We start from the raw sequence: 26,420 nt of genomic DNA, 5'->3' as shown, positions 1-26,420 counted from the left end.
CGTGGATGGGACGCCTTGGCTGCTAACCAGAACAATGGGCTCTGGCCTGGCAATCACTAGAAGGGATCGCCGTCAGGCCATCGTCTATCGCGTCTTTTGACACATGAAGCCATCTAAACTTGGATATATCCGGTGCGGGTTGGTGGTTAATGTGGATGTAGGCGTGAATGTGCCAAAGAAACAATGGCAATAAGCGCCGAATCGTGCGAGGGCGGGGCTGGCTAGGTTGGATGAGTGATAGACTATTCTAGAGTAAGTACACAGAGTCAGCGTCGTCAAGAAGCAAGTGGGGCATCAGACGCATCGACGGCAGTCGCGTCTCGTGCCCTACGCATGGGCCATTGGTGCCTTTGACATCGCCCGACAATGGCACATTCGGGCAGAATTGGGTTTGTCGATGGGCTCTGTGTAGGCAAGAGACGAGTCAATGTGGGCAGTAGCATCTGTCTCGTGTTCGTTATTTGGGGAGGCTGAAGCTGCTGGTCGAATAGAAAATCCAACTCCACGGCGCCTATTGACAGGCATTGTGCGCGGCTAATGTCAAACGCGGGAGCGGCGCAGGTCGCATCATCAACAAGGGCTGCTGCATCGTACGCGTGTGCGAATGCAGAGAAAAAAAACTAGCCAACTAGCCAACAAGGGAGCCTCGTCTCGGAGAGGAATATGGTACACGGGGGCGTGGTGGTGATCCTGGTAGGCTAAGAAAGGAAAAAAAAGTTGGAAATGCCATGATAAAGTTGACATGGGCCAGCTGATTGGCTAGTACTCAGGCATCCGAGCACATGGTAGCGGGAGAAAGCCGAACGCGTGTGCGTGTGTAAAAGGTGGAGATGAGCTAGTAGCGGGAGTGTGTGAGGGATGGTAATGAATGCTACAGGTACCAACATGGCATCGGGAAGAGGCTCTGGCCATGCCATGGGCTTGTGGGCGGCTGCGAGTGAGGAGGACAATCACAAGCGGGCGAGATGGATTTGCTGCAAGGCGGCCACGTCGATGGCGATGGGGCCGGGAATGGAGACTGAGCACACACGGCCAGACGGGGGAGACGCTGCTGTGCCGCATCCTCACAGCAGTCTCCATGCACATGATGGAGCGTTTTGAGAGAGGATGCATTAGCGTCTTACCCAGACCAGTCCTAGCTCTCTGCAGCAACGTTCGCTGATATGGGGATGCTGATGGTGGTGGTGGTGGTGGTGGTGGTGGGGGTAATGATGATGATGACGATGATAATGGCGACTGAAAAGGATTGCTACACGATGGAAGAGTAAGCCGAGTTGTCCCACGAGCCCAGAACTGCAACAAGCCGCAGGCGTTCGCCCGCCAGGCCGGTGAGCCGGATCGACTGTATGGGATCCAGCGTCGTGTCTCTGGCACTCAGGCAGAGGGCGCAGCCTGTCGGCGGGCGCTTAAAGCTGCAGTTCATCCCTGGAGCCCAGCCCCCCACTGCGGACAGCCATTCGTCTGATGTGCCAAGTGGTGGTGAACGGCCAGCTGTAAGCGGGCCATGGGCCGCTGTCGATGGCGTTCGCCTGCCTAGCTAATAACTCTTTCCTTCAGCTTGACGCCTGCCTCGATCGACTGAGCTCACGGTCTCCACCGAGGCAGAGTCGCTTTGTGTTGAAACCACCACCACGCCCGCCACCACTACCACTTCCCCTCCCACTTCCACTCCCACCTCCCGCCGCCGCCGCTCCCCAGCACATTGAGCCTCTTCTGGCAGCTGGTCTGCTTTGAGAAGCCTTGTTCCGTCTCTCTTTTTATCAAGACGCCCATCGTCTTCGCGCCGCGCATTGCCTTCTGATTCCTGACTCGCTGCTCAGCCTTGCCCTTGGTCAACCCACCACTGCCTAGCACCTCTGACTGCGGCGCTGACCCGGCGCAGCTCTGGCGCTCTCTCCCCATTGTCTCCCCCCCTTTGAACAAAGAGCCGCCTGAGGCATGGCAACCGCGACGCAGCTCATGCCGTCACCAAGTGGCCTTAAGTCCATGTCGGCCTTTAGCCCCTACACGGACTCGCCCAGTTCGCCGGGCACTTTTGCTCACGTCTTCTCAAATAGGTGCCCTCCCCCCCCACTCGGAGACCAATGCGACTGTTCCACTAACATGGACTCTCCAAGATCTTCAGGACATGCCTCCGAACACCTCCAGCCACCACCCAGCCCGTATCCGGCAACCGTAGACCCTTCCCCCGTCGACAGCAACGGCACTAGCCACACTGACCACACCGAGGTACGCGATGTGACGGATGCAAATGACACGACGCGGGGCTGACCCCACCACAGATTGAGGACGATGCGCAGGAAAACACGCCTAGCGAGGACGGCATGAGCGACATACGCTCCCCGATTACTGATGACATTGTGAGCCCAGCGAGCCAAGACGGTCACACAAAGGCATGTCACAGCCACCTTGAGAAACATGCGCTTCACACTCTAATACGTCCAGCAGCCCCAAACCCATAAGCTCAACACTACGGTCCGCCGCGCAGATTCCGATGATGCGCCTCCATCTGTCATCCATGCCCCGGACAACTTCAAACAATTCGTAAGGCCCCTCTTTGTTGTCTAGTTGCTGTTGCACAACATGGCTGACGTGTGGACAAGAGCCGGGTGGGCACTTCTGGCGCCTCGTCCAGTGCAAACATGTCGGATAACACCGTCGTTGTATCGCCATCGACACCAGAAGCAAACATGCTGCCTGAAATGGACGACAAGGTTAGCTTACCGCTGGTCTTGATGCGCTCGAGGTGATTAACAGCACACAGGACTCGTCTTCATCCTCTGGATTCACCGCTCCAATTGACACCGCAGTCTCCAACTCCGTTGCTCCAGATCGTAGCACACCGCGTGCACAAACCCGACAAGATTTCGAAGAGGACCTTAGACGACGCAGTGCTCGTAAAAGTTTGAACCTTGCTGGTACGCGTGCAGACCCATTGTATTGGACGCTAGCTTACATTCGTAGACATTGCAGAGTACGAAGACAACATCGCCACTGATTCTTCTTCGAGCTCTATCATTGATCAGGACGACAGCCAGTCTTCACAGTCACAGGATGGCGAGCCAGCTTCAACTGGCACCCAAACCATGGGAGAGGCAATCATTGGAATTCACGAGACAGAGAAAGAAGTAGCCGGTCTTCGAAGCGCTCTGGACGAATGCTGGATACTGTGCAACTCACTGGCAAAGTTGAGCCAACGTCATCGAACGCGTATGTTCCATTACTCTGGCGGAAGCGCTGATACGCAGGAGCATGCTTGGAGGACTTGTTGGCGATTATGCCAGAAACTCTATGAGAGCCGAGAAGAGAACCCCACAGCACAGATTCAGCCCACTTTGGAGCTTTGCCGTGACTTTTGTCAAGCACTGTTTGACGTGCGCCAACGCGGCGATGAGGCGGCGGACTCGGTCCTCCGAGTCAGCTTTGAACTCAACAACCATCTCTACAATGCTCACGACCGCACATTGCCCGAGACTTTCCGTGAACGTACGCTCGACTTTTACTTGACCCTCTGCCATCGCCTTATGAAACAACGAACTTCGCTTCCTGAGGAGACGGATTCACTCTTGCATGCTTGCTGGTCGCTCGCAGAAATGCTGTTTAGCCTCCGTCAAAATAGCCGAGACGGCAAACCCCCTGATGAAGAGTTGCTTGGGTCGGCCATCCAGGCCTGCTGGGAGTTGTGTGACTTGTTCCGTGAAGGATGGACACAAGTTCGACCTGATCGCAGCACCCCACGACCGTCTCAGCACAGCTTTTCAGCAGGACGCAGTTCTATGTCACACCGATCCCAGAGCGCATACTCCGAACGGTCTGCGAGGTCTTCGAGCATCAATGAATCATACCACTCGGCCATGCAAACCAGGAGAGCAACCCCAATGCAGCCAGAGACCCCGACTACTATTTTCGACGACCGTGAAGAGTTTTCTCCCTCAGACGAGCCCAACGTTCCAAATATTCTTGTTCTCGGCCCAGAGGCTGGCCTGACGCGAACCCACGATCGCTGGTCTTCGTCTTCTTCTAATCTCTCTACATACTCCGATGCTTCGGTACATACATCTTCTACTGCCACTGCTGGCCGAGAAGATCCTGCTCTGATTCGCCTGAAAGGGCTCATTGTTAAAGCAGCCATCAACACTGGCTATAACCGCCAAATACCACTCCCAGACTTCATTCGCGCACTACCATCAAATAGCTTCGGGAACGAACCATGGCAAACTGAATTGTTCGACAACTATCGGAAGCTTGTTCTCAAAGACTCGGCGCTACGCAGTATTCACACGCAACCACTTCGCCGACTGACAGCACTTGAGATTGGACGGTCTGTGCAATGGCTAGGTAAAAACGAATCTTTCAAGTGGCTCACGGAGTTATATCGATTCGTCTTCGGAGCCTATCCCGAGGACAGCAGTCAACGCAATCTTATCATCAACGCTTGACAAGGAACCACTTTGCGTCACATACGGCCTTTATGTTTCTCTGTTTCCTTCGACCATGGGCGCTATTTGTACGGGCTGCCTTATTCGATTTTTCGCCATATACCCTCAACGCTCTTTCCTGCATGCGCATCTATTGGTCCCAGCATGCTGTCATGATGCTGTAGATTACGGATTCGCATCTTCTCTTCTGTGTATACCTTGACAAGCAGTTGTCTTTGTTCTTGTTCTTCAGGCTTTCCTCTAGGTATATGACATTTATGCTATAGATGTAATCAATGCAACGCTCTTGTTTCACTGTATGCATTGCCTACAATTGACATCTATGTGTGCAACATGTTGTTGCTGTTTGCCGCTGGGCGACTTGCAAGTAAGTCGTTTCTAGGTACTATGAAGTATCAAGATGCTTCACGACTGTTTACAGCCCTGCTGCAAAGTATGCCATGTTCAGTGAATGGTGGGCGAAGTATTACCAAAAAACGAAATGTCTTGGCACGAACATTGATCGATGAAGCACAGACCGCCGAACCACTGCCAGCTCGTCGCGAACTCCCCGCATCGCGACTCTGCAAACTTAGACTCAGTATGTAGTTCCCAGTAACGTCAGGTAGTGCAGCCTAGATCCTGCAATGCCGACGCGCGCAATAAAAGCTATTTTCTATACGCGCTTCCACCATGAAAAGGGTACGCATCTTTGGGGTTTTTTGGGGACCTGCGCTAACTCCGCTCCAAGGGAACCGCGTACTCCACCAAGTCCCTCCGGGAGCCATAATTCCCTCTACCCTACCCTCCGCCTTGATTACACCACTGTTTCTCTTCTCCTCTGTCACCCAGTATCTCATACCAACACAGCAGTTCTGCGACCGCCTGCTCACCTTTTGCGTAAATCACCACCGCGTTATTGGCTATCCAGTCTGCATACGAGAAGGTAAATACAGTAGGAATGAATTTATCTTCAACTTTGCTATTGTAATTGGCGAGAATGAACGCGACTGGGCATGCTATGGGGAAGTGGCGCGAAAGCTGGGACGCCTGCTAAGGGGATTAGAAGAACAGGGTGGATTTCTGAGCAAAGAAGAGGTTGGTGTCTGGGACGACGATGGAGGTACTATCGACGCAGGCCTAGACAATGGTGTTTGTGGATTTGGAGTAGGTGGCGGAAGCAAAGTGTATGCGCTGTGTGAAATGGTGTTGGAGGATCTGAATAACTATGCTGAATGCATGATACCAATTGGTAGGTTATTTGTACCCATGAAGAACAATGTGTTGATCAAGTGCCAGACGACTCCAACACGATCAACCTGAAGCTGTTTCCTACACGGCCTCCTCCGCCACCTATCCTCGCCCACCAAGTCCCATTGCTCACAATTTCCGTATCAAGTTTACAGCAACCCGTATCTTCGGATCTTACACTGAACCGGATCCTCCCGTATATTAACGGTATCAACTCGATAGCGCACATTGCACAGCTTGCCGATACTGACCTCTCATTGACACGGAAAGCGATCCAGCATTTGGTATATTATGGATGTCTGGTATTGCTAGATATCTTCAGCTTTGGGGCAATCTATGCACCGACAGCAGAGATTGGTGGTTTCATTGTAGATGCAGAAGTAAAGGACGAATGTATGCGCTATGTCAGGGTGCCGAGGATGAAGCTTGGCCCTAACGCGAAATCCGTCTGGATGGATAGCGAGTCTACAGATCTGAGCCAAGACGGACGCAGTTCCATCTCCTCTTCTTCTGCATCACAACTTAGCGAGGCGGTAGGGTCTACGCTCAAGATTTCGGAATTTGATGCCCACATTGCAGCACAGAAGAAAGAAGAGGAAGAGGAAAAGGCCATTCAGACCAGTCATGAGACCCTGATAACATTGTACACTTCACTGCGCCAGGGCCTCACGCTAAAGAACTGGGTGCTGGAGAATCTGGACCTCCTCTCTGGCATCGACGTGCGCCGTCTCATCACCTTTGGCGTCATCAAAGGCTTCCTCTACCGCGTGCACAAATACGCAATCGCAACATCTTCTACACTCCCACCCGCACCCCCGACCAGCCTGCAAACAAGCACAGCTACTTCTCTCGCCAATCTCCGCGACTCAGACACCACCACCATCCGCGGCACCGACCGCATCCATCACGCTTCCCAGCCAAGCATCCACCACCACCATCACCACCCTTCCTTCTCCATTCACAAACCCAGCATTGCTTCTATCACGCCTCAGCATCTCCAACAGCAACAACAATCGAGTCCACACCACCTTGGCGCACCCAAAACCGAGGAGGCTCACCACCAGCTCCTGCACAATAGCGGGATTATTGACGAGCGCGACACGAGCGGCCTGCCTTTACTCAAGTTTCTTGATGGAATGCATTGCTTTGATGAAATTTGTACCGACTTGGGACTTGCGGAGCGTGTGGTCGAGGGTAAGATAAGGGGGATGGGTGATGGGGCGGGTGTCGTGGTGCATAGGTAGTGTTGGTATCACTACTATGTTTGATGTACAGGGGATTGGATAGTTCATGTCTTGTTTAGATTTATCCTGGTAGGGTTGTCATTTACTCAGTGAGGAAGGCTGTTGCGAATTAGTAATCGGTGGACCAGTAGTCATATTGGTGACCTTTGGAAAATCCCCGCTGTTGTATGTTTTTGATTTTTGATTTCTGTTTGTTTTGTCGATTTTTGGGTGAAATGACATTAAAGAAGTGAAGAAAAGTGGGATATATGATGCTCGATATCTATAGGTAATCATACCTACCTACTCCAGCACAGTTCCGGCAAAACACACTAGAGATAGCCTCTCTGTACCCTTCTGCACGGTTCAATCTAGAACTTGGCGAGGCAGGATTCCACCATCAAATCCGCTTGATATATCGCTGATCCTTGGCAGACTGCGACGCTACTTACGGTGGTATCGGACATGAATATTCTCGTCTTCTTAATTCTCTTTCCCATGGTTACCGATTATCTCTAGGTGAAGGGAGGTATACGGTCGCACCGGGTAAGCATACGAGTTGCTCGCACAAGCATTGCGACATTGGCCATAGGTACTGCAGCTCTTGCTACAGCTCCTAACATCGGGGTTCGTGGTGCTAGGTGAGTGGAAAAATCGTTGCGAAATACTGACATTTGGTTGACAGCTTGCAGCCTTGGCCGTCTATACAACCGGATTTGGAGTTCGTCTTTCGATCCTCGCAGTCTTTACTGGGTTCGTTAGCAGCATACAAGAAACCGGTAGACTTCACACTATGGTTGAGACTACGGACGCTATCGCACACATTATTGCTAGCTCCCTGTTACAGTGGGTTTGGGGACGCGCTCTTTCTATCGGTGACTAACAGCTTGTTCTGCCATTTTTGGTGCGTACGGTACGTCGATTCCAGTAACTCTTTGCCGCATCAACTCAAACTTCTACTGTGTTTTCAAACCAGCTTTCACATTCTCGTGTCTATTGTAAGAGCTTGACTGGCCCATTCTTGACGATAGCCTGTTTGCAGAAGAAGAGGCACTCCTTTCTGGTGATGAACGAGATGATGCCATCGAAGAAGCTTTGGCTTACACTGAATGAAAAGATACCTATGACGGCTTATGAAGTCTTACAATACACTGTTTATGTGATTCAATATATGCACGCGTGGGTATGGCTACCTGTGCGTGTGGCTAATATCTCCTGCATTTCGGAGGGCTCAGTATTCATCCTACCACCACATTCTCACCGATCAGCGTGCCTTCTTTGTTGCTTCTGAGGATTACGGTGGGTTGTACAGACTCCTGATTCGCCAGGCAAATCTCATTATCTGCGATGACACCCTAAGCGCTTTTGCCTTTTCCTACATTCTCGTGGCCCAATGTTGTTGCTTTCTGACAAAATATACCGGTGAATAGATTACCATGATATGCAGTTCACTGTAGAGCTTGATGCAATTGCCGCTTGCTTTAGATCTATCACCGACAGCTAGTAGTAGTGCTGTCTCAGACGTCGGAAATAAGCACTACTGTAAACAAACTCATGACAACCTTACAATTCATTGAGATGTCCATCGAGGCTTAAGATAAAGCCAGCATTTTTTATGTGACCTGCCTCTAGGGTTTGTTTCATTGTTAGAGAGGTTCTTCATTGACTGGGTTCAAACTCTCCGTCATAACCTTTACTAGTAAAGGAGCCCTAAATCCGGTTATGTTCTCCTATCACTAACAGGATTCTACAGCGTTATCCTAAGTAAGTACCATTTATGCCTCTTGTTCCATAGCACATTGTAACTCTCGCGAATCCGGTGCACATATATGTTATCTAATGAAATGAGATCTCGCGCTTTGTCGGGTGATGTATAATCCATCAGGGCCAGTGGCCAATCTTGCAGTGGACCAAACAAAAGCCCCCAGATACTGCCATTCTCAGCACAATGTATTAGCGGATACTGGGTTGGTAAATGAAGTATGAGTATGAAATATTTACTCACTGCATTACTGCTCAGCTGAGTTTCGACATATCTATGTAGCCGCGAGCGGCTAATGCATTTTGGACCTCGGAGTACGACCCATCGGGGGTCATAACCAGCAGCGCCCCACATAACAATCAGTAGACAATTTGTTTATCGCGAGCCATCCAAATGATTAACATGTACACCCTGTAAGGGCTGTGGTACAGCTCCATTGGTACCACGGGGTAGGATTGGAAACAGCCTGTCACGTCTGCGTCCCTATAGCAAATACACTGTCGGTCTCACACGCAACCTGAGAGTAAATCGCAGAGTCAAAGGGTCAAAATCGAAGAAAATTTATTCGTATCTGATGGGAAAGTGCAACAGCATGCTCGCATCCGTCTATATTCCGTTTCAAGGACTCTTCTACAGTCATCCTTGCCGTGTCCCGCACGATGGGCTCGTCTGCATACTCCTCGTACCGCAGCACACGGAATAATATCTCAATACCGCGGTGTTCATCCTCAACCGCAACCTTGAAGCCATTCCGATTGACCGTAAAATCACCTATCCGGTTACGGAGACCAGTGATAGGGATATCATGGTAAGCAATGGAGACTTCGTTTGACCGGAGTTGTGTGCCAAATGCGCGTGGTCAGACTGCAGCGCTGGCCATGGCATTGATCATTCGTCACGATTGTAAATCTAGGTGCTGTGTGGCGGGGGGGAAGACGCAAAGAACGTAGTAGAGTTGGAGATGCCATAACTCTAAGACAGAGAATTGAATCACAAGTCGCTTTCTCATAAGGCCATTTGAGAACAAAGTAGTCGGCAAAATATAGCCTATTAGTCAATGCATCAGTAGAACAGGGTACCACCAAAGCTCACTCTCAAGACCACTTATTTCGACTTTCATCTTGGTCAACAAGACCCCCTTTTGAGTACCACTAGGGGACTTGGGGAACTAGTGAAGAAGATAAGATGAATGTATTTTGTCATGGAAACGATGCAGCTAACAACCAGGAGCTTAAGTCAGAATGGATGGAAGCATAGGTAAACAGCAAACTTCGATACTACTGCTGCGATATGCTGAGCCTTTTGAGGTTTGACGCAAAATATGTTGACGGTAGCTCCATGGCGCAACGTAGGGATATGTGACTGGTTAGGGAACAGTGCATAGCTATGCCGGACTAAGCTAATATTGTGCAAGGTTAGACAGAGGATGTCAAAATACAATGTACCTTATAAAGACAAGACGTGATAAGTTTCGTGAGGAGAGAAAGAATAAGCGGTGTAAAATGATGTTCATGGTGCTCGAGACGTATGTGGAATGAAGCTCGGGCTCAGTGCCTCAGATTCTACTTGTAGCATTGGCGATCACAACCCACCTAGTCACACAGGGCTCATCATCCCTGTGATAGCATCACAGATTGGGCCTGCTGTCTCGGAGACTCTGATAATTATGCTAAATTGTTTAGTATAAAGCTCAGGGAGCTTTGGGAACCTCTTCGTCTCCTAGAAAGGCATCGAGTTGTTCCCTGTGTGATCGTGCCCCTGTCAGTGGCTTGATACTTAGTATAAGGCTTCAAAGTTACCTCTTGTGCAGTCAACTAAGCTTTATGAGCGGCTAATATCCACAGGTACCTGATAAATATGTACTATTTCCTTGTAGAAAACATATATTTTAACGAGACTGGTGCTGGATTTCTGGAAAATTAATAGTTAGCTAAAGGATGTTAGCGTTCATGAGCAACCATGTGAGAGTATTAGAACGCTCAAAGTGTTTGCCAAATATGTGCTTATTTTGTTTGCGGATTAATGTAATTGGCATGTAGTATCTGGCGGCTCTATGTTCTCGAAGGATGTATTATAGTTGCTAGTGTTGATGAGACTAACGAGCTTGGCAGTCGAGGCACAGACATGTGGCATTGCCGAAGCGGCTGAAAAATACATAAGAACATGCACCGGAGATTCTAATAGGACCGTCGGCCAAATTTCTGACTGTCAGACGTTTGTGGCTGATTTTGCTCTGGGAGCCACTCTTCTAATTATGGTACAGCGCTTATTGTGGCTCATAGCGATTGTAGTTTAGTGAAAAAGGTGGACACGTTGTTACATTTATTTCTTAGTATGTTGCATCCATGCCGAAGATGTTCGGCCCCACCTAACGTCTCGAGGGTCTCCCCTATAGGAAGTGCTTGGACAATTGACCTTGGGAGCAAAACAAGAGTGGCTCTTCTGCGAAGCGCATGTGATATGGAAGTAGTGAAAGACTTTCCTCATAAGATCGTCGCTCATAAAAAACCTAATTGAGCGCTTTGTCAACTCGCTTCTCATGTTAAGTAGAAGAGGCATTACTTTACATTCCAATTGCAAAGTGTGAATGCCAGGTACATGTTATCAATACTGGTCCAAGTTGGAACAGAATGCTGGGAAAATCTTCGTAAACCCTACTATATGTATCCTCTGATGTAACCGAAACACATAAAGTATCTGCAGAGCAATTTAAATGCAGTTTGTGATATGTATTCTTATAATAGCTCATGTGCAGGCAAAGCGCACTCAGCCACAAGCGACATTAGGGTTCGAGCTGCTCAACTATATGTTGGAAGGCATTTCTTTTTTAGCATATCCTCTGGAGGCGGTGACGAGTGCAGCAGCTGTACTGTTCGGCGAAGTAAAGAATACTATACTCATTTGATTGGACCCCCCTAACCCAACGACCCACTCACTGCTCGTTATTGGGCGAAATATGCATGGCCAAACGCTCAAAATCTCCCCGCACATCGAACGGCCAGCAGTGCACAATTGCGCAGCATTGCATCAGCTCCACTATAAAATCCAGAAGGTCATCAGGTGCAAGTAAAAACTACTGTGTCTCAAATGAATATCACTAAAGACAATCTGAAGTCATTCTGCGTTAGTGATGCCAAACCCTTTGACCGCTCAGTGGCGAATATCGTCGTGGCAGAGGAGCACACGGGTAATCTTATCAGGCCGCATCCTCTGCGGCTGAGCGACTGGAGATTTTGCACGTGAAAGCTTCTCCGCCCGTTTCGCTTCGCTCCGAGCGGTCTAGAACATGGGCGATGCAACGGTCGCAGTAACCCTATGTTTCATTTCTTGCAATATATCATGCATCGGCCATTAGTTGCTCCACAGGTGAGCGTTGGCGGATCCGATTCTGGTTGAATGTAGGGCTGACCGCATTTGCCAAGGACGAAGCTGAAGAGACAGCGAGGCTTTAGTATATCTGTTGGTATAGGTCATTTCATCTAAATTACCCCGGTGTGTATGGTGCAACAAGAAATAACAAAGCATCAAAGCCTTCTATCTCGAAAACGAATCACGCGATGGACTTGTCGAGCTTGCACGGAGGCCCTCGCAACGCCTATTCACGTTACTCTCCTGACAGCGAGTCTTACCTTTCACCCAGAGCACCAGACTTGTACTTTGCAGACTCTTACGCATATGCCTCTGATTACTTCAGGGGCACCTTCTTCGATAACAACCCACACTCCTATCCGGTGATGAAATCGCTGGATGTAGTCGGTCCCTGGGACAGTCCATCACCTAGCACATTTCCTGGTATAAGTTCAATAACCAACTCCGCATTCGCAGTGAGCGATAGCCATCTGAAAACATGGCCAAACTTCAACTCTGGGGATCTAGCATACGGAAGATATGCTCACGATGCTGAGACAACCGAAACTCATCACATCGCCGACTCGATACACACCTGCAGCAGCAGTCCCTCATCTCCAGCCATCTCGCCCCAGATAGCAAGGCAATCACGTCTTCCCTCACCTTCAGCCTGTCCTCGAACCTTTATACACGTCAGATCCGAGCCTACAAGACGCAAGCGGGGCCGCCCCCGCCTTCCACCTACAGCCTCCAAGGTCTCAGCAAGCATCGTTGCAAAGAAAGTCAAGCGGCCGCAATGCATACCACATACCGAAGTCGAACGCAAGTATAGGGAGAAGCTTAACACGGAGTTGGAGCGGCTACGTCGAGCTGTTCCATCCTTGCTTCGAGCCGATTCGGACAATGTGATGGGCGGCGCGAGGATAAGCAAGAGCGCAGTACTGGCAGTGGCAATTGATTACATCAAGGACTTGGAGGCGCAGAGGGACAGTGCCTTGGATGAAGTGAAAAGACTCGGTGGGGAGGTGCGATTTGGAAATAACTAATACGATTCATTGCAGTATTGTTTTGTTTAGAAAACGTGGCCGTGTCTCATGTTGGGTTTCCGTATTCAGTATCGAGATGGTTGTTGTAACCACTGGGTATGTATACTTGCCTGTTGTATTTATTAGATGATATTTAGACGGACGAGAGTGGATGTACATACTCAAAAACAACTCTAGTCTTATCCTGCCAAGTGGGAATTCTGTACAAAAGCATCACAACATAGTTAGGTGATGTGAGCTTTTTCTCTATCTACTGACTGTATGCTCTCAGAACAAGCTATGATTTCTTTTATATGGACAATCTTACAAACGCATTTTAGTATCGTAAACTTGTCTAAATAATAGGTAAGAGTGGCTTCGCAGGCGAATAATATATTTGCAATTATCTTCCGAAGTACATTAGTGAATGATATAATGCTATGCAATCTTAGTAGCTCAGGTTGCTTAGCTCAATCACTATAAAGCTGATGTTACACAAGGAAATGCTCTTGAATGAACTCAAAGAAGTGTTACTATCATTTGCTTGGAATCCACCAAGATACCAAAGATATACGTTAATCTGTAGCTTTTGTTGCATGGTAAATAGTATTAATTCTATTAAACTAGAGTAGATATGACATATAATTGGGTCAAGAAGAACCAAAGAAGCAAAATAAGATAAATTAGACTTTCACGTCAGCGTTTTAAAATCTCGTCTTTTTCTTATCGTCAACAATTAGCGCCAGTAATAAAAAGAAGGGGATTTCTCCGTTAAGCTACTTAATCTTGTGGTGACTTAGATGGTGACATTCGCAGCACGATTTGTTTTTAGTTTTGTTTCACTTCTACATCTAATATACAAAAGTATTTGGCTTGAGCCATGAGCTGAGAGGGGGGTTGATTCTGGACTAACGTCTTCAGCCAACTAGTCTGGTGCTGTATCTGACCTAGTGCGAAAGTTGCATTAAAAATGTATGTGCTCAGAGGGCTTGTTAGTATTAGCAAACGAGAACAAACGCGGGTAAATGAGATCTTACATATAGCACACTGTAAGATACTAGAGCTAAAATCTATTGTGCGTTCTGCTAACGCTAGCGTGGATTTCGCACAGTCCGGTGTCGTTTGGAACTGCGACACGTAGCCTCTGGGAATGTCTAGTTATAGCAGTTAGACCAAAACAAAGTTCCAGAACGATCCCCAGAAAGATTTGCAAATTCTGGGGCAGTGTTTCGCTCTTCGCATCTGTACACCAAGAGTGAAGATAGATCTCGTTCAAATTACCAGCTGTTTCGTAGCTTCCCGTCACAACGGTGGAGGCCTGGACCAGCCATATCGTGTGCATCTTGATGGACTATTATGTTTTGACTTGGAATCTTCGTCCACGTTTCCATACAACTTATATTAAATTCTATGTGGTTGAGTGACAGAAGAAATCTCCTAATGTAGTAGAATACAGGCATCTCGTATGATTGCAAGAGTGTTGTGGATACGAGACATCATTTAGAGCCGAAGAGTTGTCTAGTGAATTTCCAGTGTTCAAGTGGCACTTCAAGCAACTATCGGCCTCGATGTTGCATGGTGTCGTAGGGAGCTGTGTCCCGTACGAACCTCTGCACCATCTCACCAGAAAATCCCCTAGAAGATTGTGCCAGTTTCGAACAAAAACGGTGGGTACAAATTCGTGTTCCCTGAGGCCTCCATAGGATTTAGTCTCATTTTCGGCTGAGAACTCTTGCTGGCGATGCAGCTGGCCAATTGGCATTGTTGGTTACAGTTGATTTCCATACGTTGGAACCATAGAGGATTAGGATAGAAGTCACGTGGGTTGAGTTCCGTCTTGCCTGCTTTCATAGTGAATCGTAGGATATTTCACTATAATCCAGGAGCAGAAGTATCACTTGTTCCTTTACCATGTCGATTTGATGAAGTCATCTCATCCTAGCGTGCAGGAATGCATTGTACACAAGCCTTTAACAGAAGATCAGTCTCCTGTCAGAGACGATTGTTACTAGTAGCGGAAATGGATGATGGGAAGAGATTAGTGACAGTATATAAATAAGAACTAGCTTTAAAAGAAATCGAGTCTAGCTGACGTGGACTGGCGCAAAGTACGCTATGATGATTTTCCGCCTTTGGGTATAATAACACGTGACAGAAAGAATATGACAAGGAAAGTAGCCTCCCATATACAAGTATCGATCTCGATGTTCGCATTATTCGACAGTATGCTCCGCGGCCAGCCTTGGTAGGGTCCCACGTGAATGAATCGTCTCACTCAGTCCCAATGGTCTTTCATCTAGAAGCCGGCCATCGTTGACTTCATCTACTCTCTTGAAGGTATCATGAACTAATCCTCTCCGGGGATCCTCTTGGTTTCCGGTGCACACGCTTTTCATCCGACTAAAAGGCGGCGAGGGAAATGTAATGCCGCCAGTTTTTATTGTGGAAGAAGCAGTAGAAGCTGGCAGCTGTGGCGGTAGAGGTATTCCTTGACGTGGCAACTCGAGAGACTTACTCTCCTCTGACTCTTGTACACCTAAACGGTGAATTACCGGTCTCTGACTTGTCTCACTTAGAGTTCTCGTGTTCTTTCTTCGCCTGCGTATGTACCAGGCCAGGGCGACGAGGAAGAGGGTACCAATCACGGATCCTACAACCGCTCCTGCTAGCGCCGCTGTTTGTGATGAGGGCTTTGTACCGGGAAGTACGCGACATACTTGCTTTACCTTGGCATCTGCGCCTATGGGGTCGGCCGCTGCAACCACAGCAGGTGCGAGTTCGTAGTTCGCAGCATCGGGATCGACAATGAGGTAGTTCTGGGTGAAAAAAGGAAAGCCTAGAACTCCTACAGTCACAGATTCTGTTTGATTCGTTATAGCCATGTTGAATACTGTTGCATTGTTCACTTCGAACACTCCCACAGGATTGTATGCTCGGGGTCGGTGGTAAAGCTCGGATGCTGGGATTACAGTCTTGTATGAAGCTACCGAAGGCTTCGATGCATCACCAGCGGGACTGCCCATGTCGGATATCGTAATGGTAATTGTACCTGCAGGGGCAGGACTAGTAGGGAGCTCGAAATGGCGTGATGTCTCGTTCCAAACAGCCGTCTTTTCAGCAGCTGCGAGCTTGTCCAAAATTGCTTGTGGGAATCTGATATCGGAGGAGAATGGATCGAGATATACAGTAAGTGTATCCTTGGCGTCTTCGAAAAGCGTGGTACTGGTACCACCGACGTCGTAAGTGATGGCGGTGAGTACAGCGCATGTAGGGCAATCTGAAAACATAGGAAATTTGGTTGCAGGACTTTTGAGACGGCTTTCGTCATATCCGCCAATTACCAGCAAGCCGGGCTGTGGCGCGTCTTCTGATTCTGAGCCAGCCCACAACCCGTACGTCCGTGACGAAGCCTGGCCTGAATCGACAAGGAAGTTCAAGAAGCTGGAGTCCATTCCCAAAGGCAGAGTTGCTCGGAACCCTGGATCATACTCTGTGAAGGAATCTACGGTTGCTAATGCGTCTTAGTATTGTACCAGTTTGGCATCTCTTCGTGAATCACTCACTGTCCGTGGAACCGTTGGTATACATAGGGAGGGCGGGGAACTTATTAGTGGCATTCTTAGGGCCAAAAGCAGCAGCATCGGTGAAGAAGATGTGCGAGTTTCCGGATGCCATGTTTACGGACTCTCTGCTCCCTGACCACGCCGCGTAGTCGACCTGGGCAAACGAAGTTGAGGCTGCACTATCGTAGATGCCGCCTAGTTGGCCAATGCAACTGCTGTTGGTGGCCGATCCACACTCTGCTACGCTGTTGACGAAAGCATTGTCCAAACTTGTCGAAGGCGTTAAAGAAAACAGCTGAGGAGGAGTACCAATGGCGAAAGAGATGCCTTTGGAAAAGATTGTACCATCAGCGGAGACTGAATGGTTTGTCCACGGCAACAGCAATGCTACGGAACCATTTGGACAAGCCATTTCCTCCAGTGATACCCTTCAAGCGGGTGAAATTGGTCGTCGTCTACTCTGGCTGTGATAATGATGATGGTTGAAGTCGAGAATCTTTCGACTTGGCCAGCAGCATTATCATTGCTACGGATTTGTACAGGGATGCATTCAAAGAGGGAGTGATCTTCACAACTTGGGCATGGCGACCTGGACTCCTGGATCGGGCGTCGATGGCTGGTGCTTGATAACTCAGTGAGACAGGAATTCCCATTGGACGATGCCAGGTGACTAGAGTCTCAGACTCTGTACCTGAACAGCACCACCTCACCACACAAGGAAACAGACCTTGTAGACTTGCACAAATAGAGCAAGCTTCCATCATCATCCGCAGCAGCAGCAGCAACAGCAATATCAAGGTTTAGTCCACAATTCACCCATGCTCTTCTCTAGTTCCTGACGTCATAATCATGTCGAGGTAGGGCTGACTGGGCTGCCTGAGCCCGCGGCTCGTACTTGGTGAAATCAGCATCTCAAGCATCGCACGTACGCACGTACGCACGTATGAATGCACCAGGCGGCAAAGTGCTGTAACAAGACGGGCCTTTTGTGGAGAGAGCAAAGTATCGAACATGTCAAGTCGGACCGTCTAAACGTCGCATCGACCCTGAGCCACGCGATGCCCGGCCTGTGAGGCCAATCAGCGGCCTCAACACGACACTAGCACCAGTCGGGGATAAACCTCGCTTGCCGCATCCTTCAAGCTGATCTCGGTTGTATTCTCCACTACTACTGCCCATCGTGTTTCTAGCCTCGCAGCCCAAACCGCTCCAGAACGCCTCTCGTTGGCTCGCATACCAAGGATCGACCTGCGCAGCGCAAGTGCCGAGGGTGACTGCGTGCATAACACCCTCGTTGCTACCTCTGTTCGGCGAAGACTTGACAGCCAGCACGTCATTTTACTTCGCTTAGGATCAACTTACTGGACCCTCAGCGTACAAGGCCGTGCTCTGCCGCGCTCAGGCGAAAAATGGCTTGTTCCAAGGATCAGTATGTGTCAGTCCAGCTCATTAGCTCGTCAGCTTGCACTTGTGCTCAAGATATACTACACTACACTGTGCTAACAGTGGCAGGTAACGAAGGTATCCAAGTACATAGTAGTTATATCGAAGATGTGGATAAGCACTAAAGGGCGAGCACTGAGCTAGTACTATTCGTTCGACACTTCTGCACTGACTCTGGTAAATTTGTCCTTAGTATCAGGTTCGCCCAAGGACCCTCGCCAATAGCAGGGTCCAGATCGCAAGGGTTTAGGCATCATGGTCTTTTTAGTCGTCTAGGTGTGGAGCACTAGCTGCGCATTTAGTATCTATGTACATTTGTACTTACACAGCGATCATCGCAAGGACTGCATAGGCAAGCGGCAATCTTTGGTTTTGGATAACAAAGCATGATTGATCGCCCCTATCACTAGGTCTTACAATGAAGGTACAGGTGTATGTACTTGCGAAACCTGCTCCATTGTCTATTTCTCCTTGCCCCATTCAATCGAAGTTTCCTCTCTTCCAAGCTTGGTAACATATCAGTTCTGTTATTGCGTCGGTATCATGTACCCGCCTCGTATTATCAATTGCCGACTATCCCACACATATACCATTTCCCAGCTGATAGTTGTACTTTTTCCGCGCATGTCCGATACCCGGCATAGAAAACACAGCTATCGATTCACTACATGAAATGAGCCAGTCATTTTGCCTCTCCCTTGGGCGAAAAAGCCATCCAGATACGCGTACCCGGACCAGTGTCAAAAGAAAGTCATGTGATCTAGTGAAAGGTGTTTGTAGTGCCTCTACTGGCAATTCAAAAAGTGCTAGGGAGTCCCTGGACTGTCAAGCTGACCGCTGCAGCCCAAGAGTCAAGGGGTAGGGACTCTACGTCACGAATACCAGGGGCACGTTTGAGATGTAAAAACCCAATGTATGATCATTTCAATGCGCCTTGGCTGGTATCTAAAGAGCCATGGGCTCCGTCGAGAGATTCAAGAATAGAACTAGCCTTATGTGTGATCACCTCAATCGTGAATTTGCGGAACGACGGGACGATCGTCATTTCCCGACTCACTAGTCTACTATCGCAATACGGTCTGTGGAGACTCCTGCAGCAGATCACCACTTGCATTTTATCTTGCGATGCGAATTGAGGCATTAAAAGCGCGCTAGGTGTGTTCAATTTCACATGCTGTAAGTGGACACTGAAAGAAAGACTACGTGGTCACATTGCGGCACAGAGTGCGTCCAACGCTGGAGCCTTCACGAAACACCACTGAAGCTTCAGCAGAACGATATCTATCGTTCAAAGAATTGCAGATGCTCATCGTATATTTGACCATCTCATGTGGTATCCAGCCGAACCGCAATGACTGCGAGGGGAGATGTATAGAAATAGCAAGCTACCAACTGTTTCGCATGATTGTTTATATGTGAAGACGCAAAAGGCGCACAAAGGCCTTCTCAGAAACAACTACGAAGATGAAGACAAGGCTTTAGCGATGCAAGGATACAAGCACATTTTCAATCAGCAAAACGATTTCTATACATGCTTAAACCACGCGTTTTCACCGTATCCCTTCACTTCCGCTCCAGACTACATACCATCACTAGAAACCTCATTCACATTCTCCTCCTTGCCCCAACTATCTCCCATGTTCTGCTCAGTGACCTCATCCTCGACTACGTCTTGCTCTTCCTTCTCTAGATACGGCGGCGGCGCCAACTCCTCCCTCTCTCTATCTTCACCATCCTCTCTCTCAACCCAAACCCTATTCAACTCGGCCTCGATCTCCTCTCTCCTCTTCTTCCAGCCCTCAACCTTAGCCAAACGCTCCCTAAGCTCCGCTAGTTCCTTTTCGACGCTCGACTTCTCAGACTGTGTGCCAATACGCTGGAACTCCCATTCGTCGCCATGTTCCCCCATGCCAAGGGTGAGAGTGAAGGTATGGTAGCGCTTTAAGCTGGCACGTGTAGATATAGTGATGAGAGCTAGAGTGGAGAGTCAATAAACCAAGTGTAGAGGTTTGAAAAGAAGAACAAGTCGGGTTAACTTACTGATTCCCTTTGCCTTTGCGCGTTCATACAGTAGACCCTCGACATCGCTGCTAACAGCACTTGTGCCCTCGTCGATAAAGGCGTAGCGCGGTTCGTGATATAACAACCTGGCAATACCCATGCGCTGCTTCTCACCACCGCTAAAAACATCTTTCCATACTTTCTTAGTGTCCCAGCCACCTTCGCGATCGGGCAAGTAGCCCAGCTTGGCTTCTTCTAGGATCTGGGAGAGCTCAAAGTCACGGCGTCCGACATCTTTCATGTCGGCGTCAGTGTGTGGGTAGATGACTTGGTCACGGAGTGTGCCAGTGGACAAGTATGGCCGTTGAGGTAAGAACATGATGCCGTCTACGCCGATAGTACGTGGGCGGCTGACGAGACCGCGATATGCAGGCCACAAGCCGGCGACGATACGCGCGACAGCGCTCTTACCGCAACCATTGGGGCCGGTGATGAGAAGATGTTCGCCAGAGTGCACAATGAAAGAGAGCGATTCGAGTAACTCTTCCCCTCCTCTTGGATGCAAAGCTGGCGCAACAATGGGCACGTGTTCAAGGCGAATGCCATCAAAGCCTTTGTGTACCGTACCTTGGATGTCCGAGACTGAGTAAAGCTCTGGGCGTGTGCCTGGAAGGGGATAGTATGCGTCAGCGTGGACGCGATGAAGCGTGCTAATGAGTGTGTAAACGCGCGAGGTATAACCTGCGAGTTCAGACAAATCCTTGATGCTGTACATCATTCGACCACCGGCATCTGCGAGCGACAGCATAAGTCGCTTATTCGTGATAAAATCCTTCATGCGACTTCGCTCGCGTTCTGTACGCTCACTCCCCGGGACCTCTGGCGCACTGCCCAGGCCGCCCCAGGCTGGCAAGAAGACTGGGAGAGATGTGATTAGGTACCCAAAGGCCGACCAAGAATATTTCAGCACAAAATCTTCAAGCATATTGTATCTGATTTTTAGGCTGTAGATGCCCTCCATCCAGTGCTTGAGGTCCTTGAAGCCACGCTCGAGAAAATGCTTTTCCATTTCGTCACCGCCATAGAAGGCGACTTCCTCTGCATTTGCGATGAGTCTCGAATGGAGACCCCGGAACTCGCCTTCTCTTCGTCCTTCTACTGCTTTGAGTTTACCAAAGGGTGGTGAGAGTTTTCTCAAAACTGTCGCTGTCAAGAAGTAGTTGCTCAACAGACCCGTCAGGGCTAGTGGCCCTAGAGACTTGTAGAGTTGATAATTGAAGACGCAAAGATCAACAAACGGCTTGCCCAAGCTGGAATACAGTGATGCAGCACTGGCACAGAACAGGGTCAAATCTTGCGTAATGTACTGATCGGCGAGTCCTACGCCTCCGTCCAGATTTTGTAGCTTGTAGTAGTTGAGATGGTCGTTCAGATAAAGATCGTGAATATACCTCGTAAGCCGGGTCCGGAAAGCAATGGACACCTTGCTCTGCAGGAACTTTATCATGGCGTTGGTATAAGATGAAAAGGTTCCAACGCCCAGCCACTTGACAATGCCCCAAAGAAATGCCTTGCCGTTGCCTGCAACAAGGTCTCGCACAATCTCGCCATCGAGCCGGGCTACAACCAAGGAAAGGTATGTTCGTAGCATGAGGAATACGCTATGGCTGACTAATAGACCCGTCTCCTTGCTATTCCATCTTGGTATCATGATATTCAGCAAGCTGAGGAACTGATGCAGAAACGCAAGGTTCAGGCCAGGCTTGGTCTGTGGAGGCGGTGCTTGTGGGTCGTTTGGATGCGTGTCGGCCATACGCGCTGCGCGTGGAGGCTGGAGAAACAGCCTGCGATGGGCATCAAAGGTCGTCTGCTTAGTGGGATATATGACGACTTTAGACGTCGAGTCGCGATTGGGCACATAGATTGTCCTGGAGCCATCTTTGTTCTTCATCCCCGAATTGCGCCTCAAAAGCCGCCGGCCAGTCTCCTTCTCCGCGCGTCGGCTTTTGTATAGTCGCTGGCCTCCATAGCCAGCGCCTATGATGGTGAAGAGGAGGGTAATGGTCGACAATAGCTTGGTAAGCTTGGATGCATCCTGAACGCGAGACTTGAGAAGCGTGGCATAGTGGTCGTAGAGTGCTAAGAGCGGGTCATGAGGTTTCCGTAAAGTAGATTGTGCGGCCATGGTTGGCCGTGAACATCCTTTCCAGGACGGTTCGCACGTCGTGGAGTGGGAAGATCGCGTCGGGTGGTTGAAGGTGGTGTACCTTGCATGTGCGTGCCATGATGCCTGCGTTTGAGCCGAGGCATGTGAACGTGCCACGTGCGCTGGGGAAATCCGGGGTGATGGGGCCGCAACCAATCGTCCAGCGGCTTAATCACAATTGAGCTGTGCAGTTACGAAGCGATGGATTGTAATAGTACAACAACAAAAAGAGAGCTCTAATTGAGCAACGAAGGAGCCCTAATATCACCAAAGCCTTTGTACACCTTTCTAGGCAAATTGTTTCTAAGATTCAGAACAAACAACCACGCATATCCTAAATCGATCCTTCAGAATTTGGTAGTTCAGAAGAAGAATTTGTTTAACATACATATATTTTGGTAAAGCTCTATAAGTGGAATAAAACTATATCGGACTCTAAAGTTACTATGTTAAACTGAATAAACGAAGTGTCTATTACCGAGAAGAATCACCGAGATGTAGAGTTTTGTCCTAAAACTGTGCGTTAAGTATTATTAATAATTACAAAAAATCTCTTAGGCTGTTCTAAGCAGTACTATATATATTAATACATTGCTTCTAGTAGGGTACATTAGGTATAGTAGGCTTAGTAGATTGCTAGAGAGATAGAAACGATAGTCTAGTAATGATTTGTATTAATTAGGGGGCCTAGCGTGTTACGTTGGTATTGCACGTGAGATAGGTCCCGTGAGGCTTGAGCTTAGCTTCGGCTTCGGAAGTGGGGGAACGCCATGTGTGCATATGCTATGCCTAAGATAGATTTTAGTGAGCTTGCTGCCAACAACACCGTTCATCAAGCGCAAAGCAATATCAGATCTTAGCACGTAAGGGGGCACTTTTCTAGTTAGTTTGTGGGTACGAAAGAGTGGGGTTTCAGCTGAATAAAACGAATTAATATTTGGAAGCCACATACACGGCGAAAGATATCTAGCGAGCGCCTCTTAGAAATACAGTAGTACTAACTACACGCTTCGCGCTACCGACGCTATGTTAGCAAGGCTAACATTTTGATCGTCAGTAGGGGTTTCGAACCTGTAATGATAGCTTCAAAATTCTTTAAGTCTCTAAGTTCGAAAGAGTTAGGTTTATATCTGATTGACTATTTCGAAGACCCGAGCCACCCTTGACCGCCCGCATCGTTGGCAGTGCCTACATGTTCTAGCGAGACTTTATCACTTCTACGCTTAACCTAATTTGAATTCAATAAACACTCCCACATCGCTATAATTGGTAATGTCTTGTGTACCCTAGGAGATCCGATGATAAGTTTACCCAAATGGCTAGTGCGCAAGGTTGGGCGTGGCACTCTTGACGATTACAGGGTTAGCTCTTCGTATTCGTTGTGGAAATGCAGGGCCACCATAAGCCCAGTGGCGCGTAGCTGAACATCATCCATGTCCTAATTAGGAACAGCACCTTCAATGAATCCGATATAAACTCACTGTGGAATCAACTTGAACGATCATTACATAGCACACTCACACTCCTTCTTTTAATTAATTTACCTTTCCACCTGGACAGCTCTCGGTTCACTATACTCAAAATGAAGTCCTTTACTATCTTGACTGCTCTCCTCTCTCTTGCGGTAGCCGCTCCCACAGATTCTTCCTTGGTTCTTCGTGGAGACAAAGCTTGCCCTGCTATCCAGCGCATCGCTCCCACTGGCCAACTTCCTCCTAAGGCACTTAGCCCGACCTTCCTCCAAGTAGTCTCCAAGAAAAACCCCAACAAAGCCGTTCCGGCCGGACAAAAGGCCGAGGTCACCCCTGGTGACAAGTGCACTCTGACTAGGTTTGACATTCCCGCCTGGGCCAAGAACAACACATGCAGCCTTGTTCTCATGCTCGGCGGATGCGGCTCCAAGCAATCGGAGAAAGGGCCCGGCAACATCATCTTCCAAGGCAACACCGGTGTTTCTTTCCCTATCCCTGGCCAAACCACCTTCAACAACCAGCCGGTACTAGCTCCTCCCTTTAAGGATGCTCCTCAGATCAAACTCGGCAATGCCTACCGTCTTGGTGGTGGCCCATGCGACTACAAAGAGGGCCAGGCTTTTGCTAGCGTTGGTGGAAGCATTTGCAGTGACGACACGACCTTGAAGTTTACTCAGGATAACGGAGGCAATGGAGAGTGCCCTGTTGGGTTTCACATTATTATCTCTTGAACATGTTTCCTAATGTTTAAAGTTATCAGCAGGGAGAGAAGAGTGTCAATCAGGTTAGCAGTTGTACTGCCGCTTTTAGGGTGTTTACATAGGTAGCCATGTAAGAGTTAAATTTTGACCTCCTGGCTTCGCTTTGTTTATTGCCGCCTTCAGCGCACTCTTCTTATAACTATTTTACAAGGCTTGTGTGAGCCTTTTTCGTTAAGAACAATTCCTCGTACCTCGAGAGGTCTCTGAGAAAGAAGATTCGAAGAAGGAAAAGCCCTGTTTTCGGATAGGGATCTTCGAGAGTTTGTAGTATCTTCATCACACGGTGTTCTTCGATCGCCTCTTACGTATAGAGTTTAATACCATGCGCTGCAAGTGTTCTTTTCACTCTAGCGACGGTGACACTTTGCGCCGTGCTCAGAAACCTGACTTTCGTCAGCGTGTAGTGCCAACGTGAGAATTATAAAATGATTCCCTAACCCTAAGTAAGTTCTATCTTAAATTATTAGCTATTACTTTTAGGGCGCGAGAGGCTTTATCCTATATACAGATGAGCTAACTGTAAGAGGCCATGCAATATATACATAGTATGTACTTATATGGTCTATTTCTAGTTATTGGCAATAGGTTTCAACTTAGTTAGCTCTACCCCTACTAGTATCAATCCAATCTATTTCTCTAAATACTAACCACTAACGCTACACTACGCTAATTCGGCCGTAAGCTATCCTCAAATATATGCTGTAGTTAAAATAAAATAGTAGATAAACGAAAGATAAACTATTATAGTGCTATACAAGATCGTAAGCTATAAAGACATTGTAGCGCGATTTACCTATTGTGATGGGCTACGCCCTTTGAGCGGCGCTGCGATACGTGCGCGCGCCAATATCGAGTATATATATCCAGCTATCAAGATAACAAGACAAGCTTATTACCTTGTGCAAACCTTCTGGTCGCAAGGGCGGCGTGAGTAGCTGCGCACTAGGCCGGGTCCGGCCCACCCATTATAGTAAGCCCTACTATAAGAAGAATAAAAATAGTAAGAAAAAAATTAGCTATTACGCATGTAGTAAGAAAAGCTACATAGTATATAACTACTAAAGTAAAAATAAAGTTAAACGATAGCTTTACGTCCTATGCTAGAAATTGAAATTAGATAACAACGAGTTATAGAACGTTATTACCTAACTAGACATTAGATACTACTTAGATAATATAGAAGTTATCAGTAGACTAGATAAGCTAACCCTAACTACGTTTTAGGATATATCTAAAGCTAAACTAGTTAGTAAGAAGAAATATAAGACTCTAGAGAAAGAACGACTTCTTACGTTTAGATATAAAAAGATAGCACGATTCTAAGAGGAAAATAGACTATGTATACTCTACGTAAAAAGGCAAGAGAGCGTAATACTAGAATTACCTAAGACCTAATAAAGGAACCTAGTAGAAGTAGAAAAGTAGATTAACACACTATCTATACTGTAACGGCGCAGGCAAGACTACTCGGATCAGTATCGGCGGTAGTGTCACTCAGAGGCATATGGGAGTGCGTGGGACATCAAACGAGCCTTAATTCGAATAGACACCTATAGGCCTTGTACGAAAGGATATCAAAAATCTATCGAGCTACGGTATGGAGAAGGTGGGGTTTTATATCAGCAGATCTGCCCTCGGCTAGTGCGTGCCCATGTTCGGATCCCTTTCGGATGTTAGTTCAGTGTGTACTCGAACCGTTACACTACCCCCCCCTCTATTGACAGCTAGTCCCGTAGCTGTTGAAAAATTTTCAATGTTTGTTTGTTTGTCTGTTTGCTTGATGTCGTCATCCTTCTATGCAGGGTCTCGGCCAGGCCCCGAACAGCCTCCGGGCCAAGGAGAATCCACTCAGCACGTGATATTAAATCCGTTTGCTCACTGAGTATATTAACAGCACGCGTCCATACTTGCTGTCACCAAAACACCAAAAAATTCTACTCCTCCCAC

General features: G+C 48.3%; 6 protein-coding genes across 6 annotated transcripts; 4 read left to right on the top strand and 2 right to left on the bottom strand.

The window, feature by feature from the left end:
* Positions 1–1,572: 1,572 nt before the first annotated feature.
* Positions 1,573–4,734, top strand: COCSADRAFT_203333 (uncharacterized protein). Its single transcript, XM_007706422.1, has 7 exons — positions 1,573–2,057; positions 2,118–2,229; positions 2,283–2,393; positions 2,449–2,544; positions 2,604–2,714; positions 2,765–2,918; positions 2,965–4,734. Exons 1-7 carry the CDS (start codon positions 1,939–1,941, stop codon positions 4,437–4,439), a joined length of 2,178 nt encoding a protein of 725 aa, XP_007704612.1. The 5' UTR covers positions 1,573–1,938; the 3' UTR covers positions 4,440–4,734.
* A 263-nt stretch (positions 4,735–4,997) lies between these two features.
* Positions 4,998–7,202, top strand: COCSADRAFT_203332 (uncharacterized protein). Its single transcript, XM_007706421.1, has 3 exons — positions 4,998–5,120; positions 5,170–5,670; positions 5,718–7,202. The coding sequence occupies exons 1-3, from the start codon at positions 5,066–5,068 to the stop codon at positions 6,911–6,913; spliced, it is 1,752 nt and encodes a 583-aa protein (XP_007704611.1). The 5' UTR covers positions 4,998–5,065; the 3' UTR covers positions 6,914–7,202.
* Positions 7,203–11,832: 4,630 nt separating this feature from the next.
* Positions 11,833–13,160, top strand: COCSADRAFT_251529 (uncharacterized protein). The gene is made up of 2 exons (XM_007706420.1): positions 11,833–12,020; positions 12,077–13,160. The coding sequence occupies exon 2, from the start codon at positions 12,212–12,214 to the stop codon at positions 13,046–13,048; it is 837 nt and encodes a 278-aa protein (XP_007704610.1). The 5' UTR covers positions 11,833–12,020; positions 12,077–12,211; the 3' UTR covers positions 13,049–13,160.
* Positions 13,161–15,240: 2,080 nt separating this feature from the next.
* COCSADRAFT_100610 (uncharacterized protein) lies at positions 15,241–17,002 on the bottom strand (the record flags this gene model as incomplete). Its single annotated transcript, XM_007706419.1, has 2 exons — positions 15,241–16,538; positions 16,591–17,002. The coding sequence occupies 2 exons, from the start codon at positions 17,000–17,002 to the stop codon at positions 15,241–15,243; spliced, it is 1,710 nt and encodes a 569-aa protein (XP_007704609.1).
* A 2,342-nt stretch (positions 17,003–19,344) lies between these two features.
* On the bottom strand, positions 19,345–22,293 carry COCSADRAFT_126874 (uncharacterized protein). Its single transcript, XM_007706418.1, has 2 exons — positions 20,074–22,293; positions 19,345–20,007 (listed from the first exon to the last, which is right to left on the bottom strand). Exons 1-2 carry the CDS (start codon positions 22,217–22,219, stop codon positions 19,613–19,615), a joined length of 2,541 nt encoding a protein of 846 aa, XP_007704608.1. The 5' UTR covers positions 22,220–22,293; the 3' UTR covers positions 19,345–19,612.
* Positions 22,294–23,752: 1,459 nt separating this feature from the next.
* COCSADRAFT_40752 (uncharacterized protein) lies at positions 23,753–24,805 on the top strand. The gene has a single exon (XM_007706287.1). It carries the CDS (start codon positions 23,823–23,825, stop codon positions 24,441–24,443), a length of 621 nt encoding a protein of 206 aa, XP_007704477.1. The 5' UTR covers positions 23,753–23,822; the 3' UTR covers positions 24,444–24,805.
* Positions 24,806–26,420: the final 1,615 nt, after the last annotated feature.

Source organism: Bipolaris sorokiniana (genome assembly GCF_000338995.1).
Source record: "Bipolaris sorokiniana ND90Pr unplaced genomic scaffold COCSAscaffold_16, whole genome shotgun sequence".
In the NCBI taxonomy this organism is placed as follows: domain Eukaryota; kingdom Fungi; phylum Ascomycota; class Dothideomycetes; order Pleosporales; family Pleosporaceae; genus Bipolaris; species Bipolaris sorokiniana.
The sequence above is the reverse complement of the archived record's forward strand: the minus strand, read 5'-3'. Positions and strand labels throughout refer to the sequence as shown.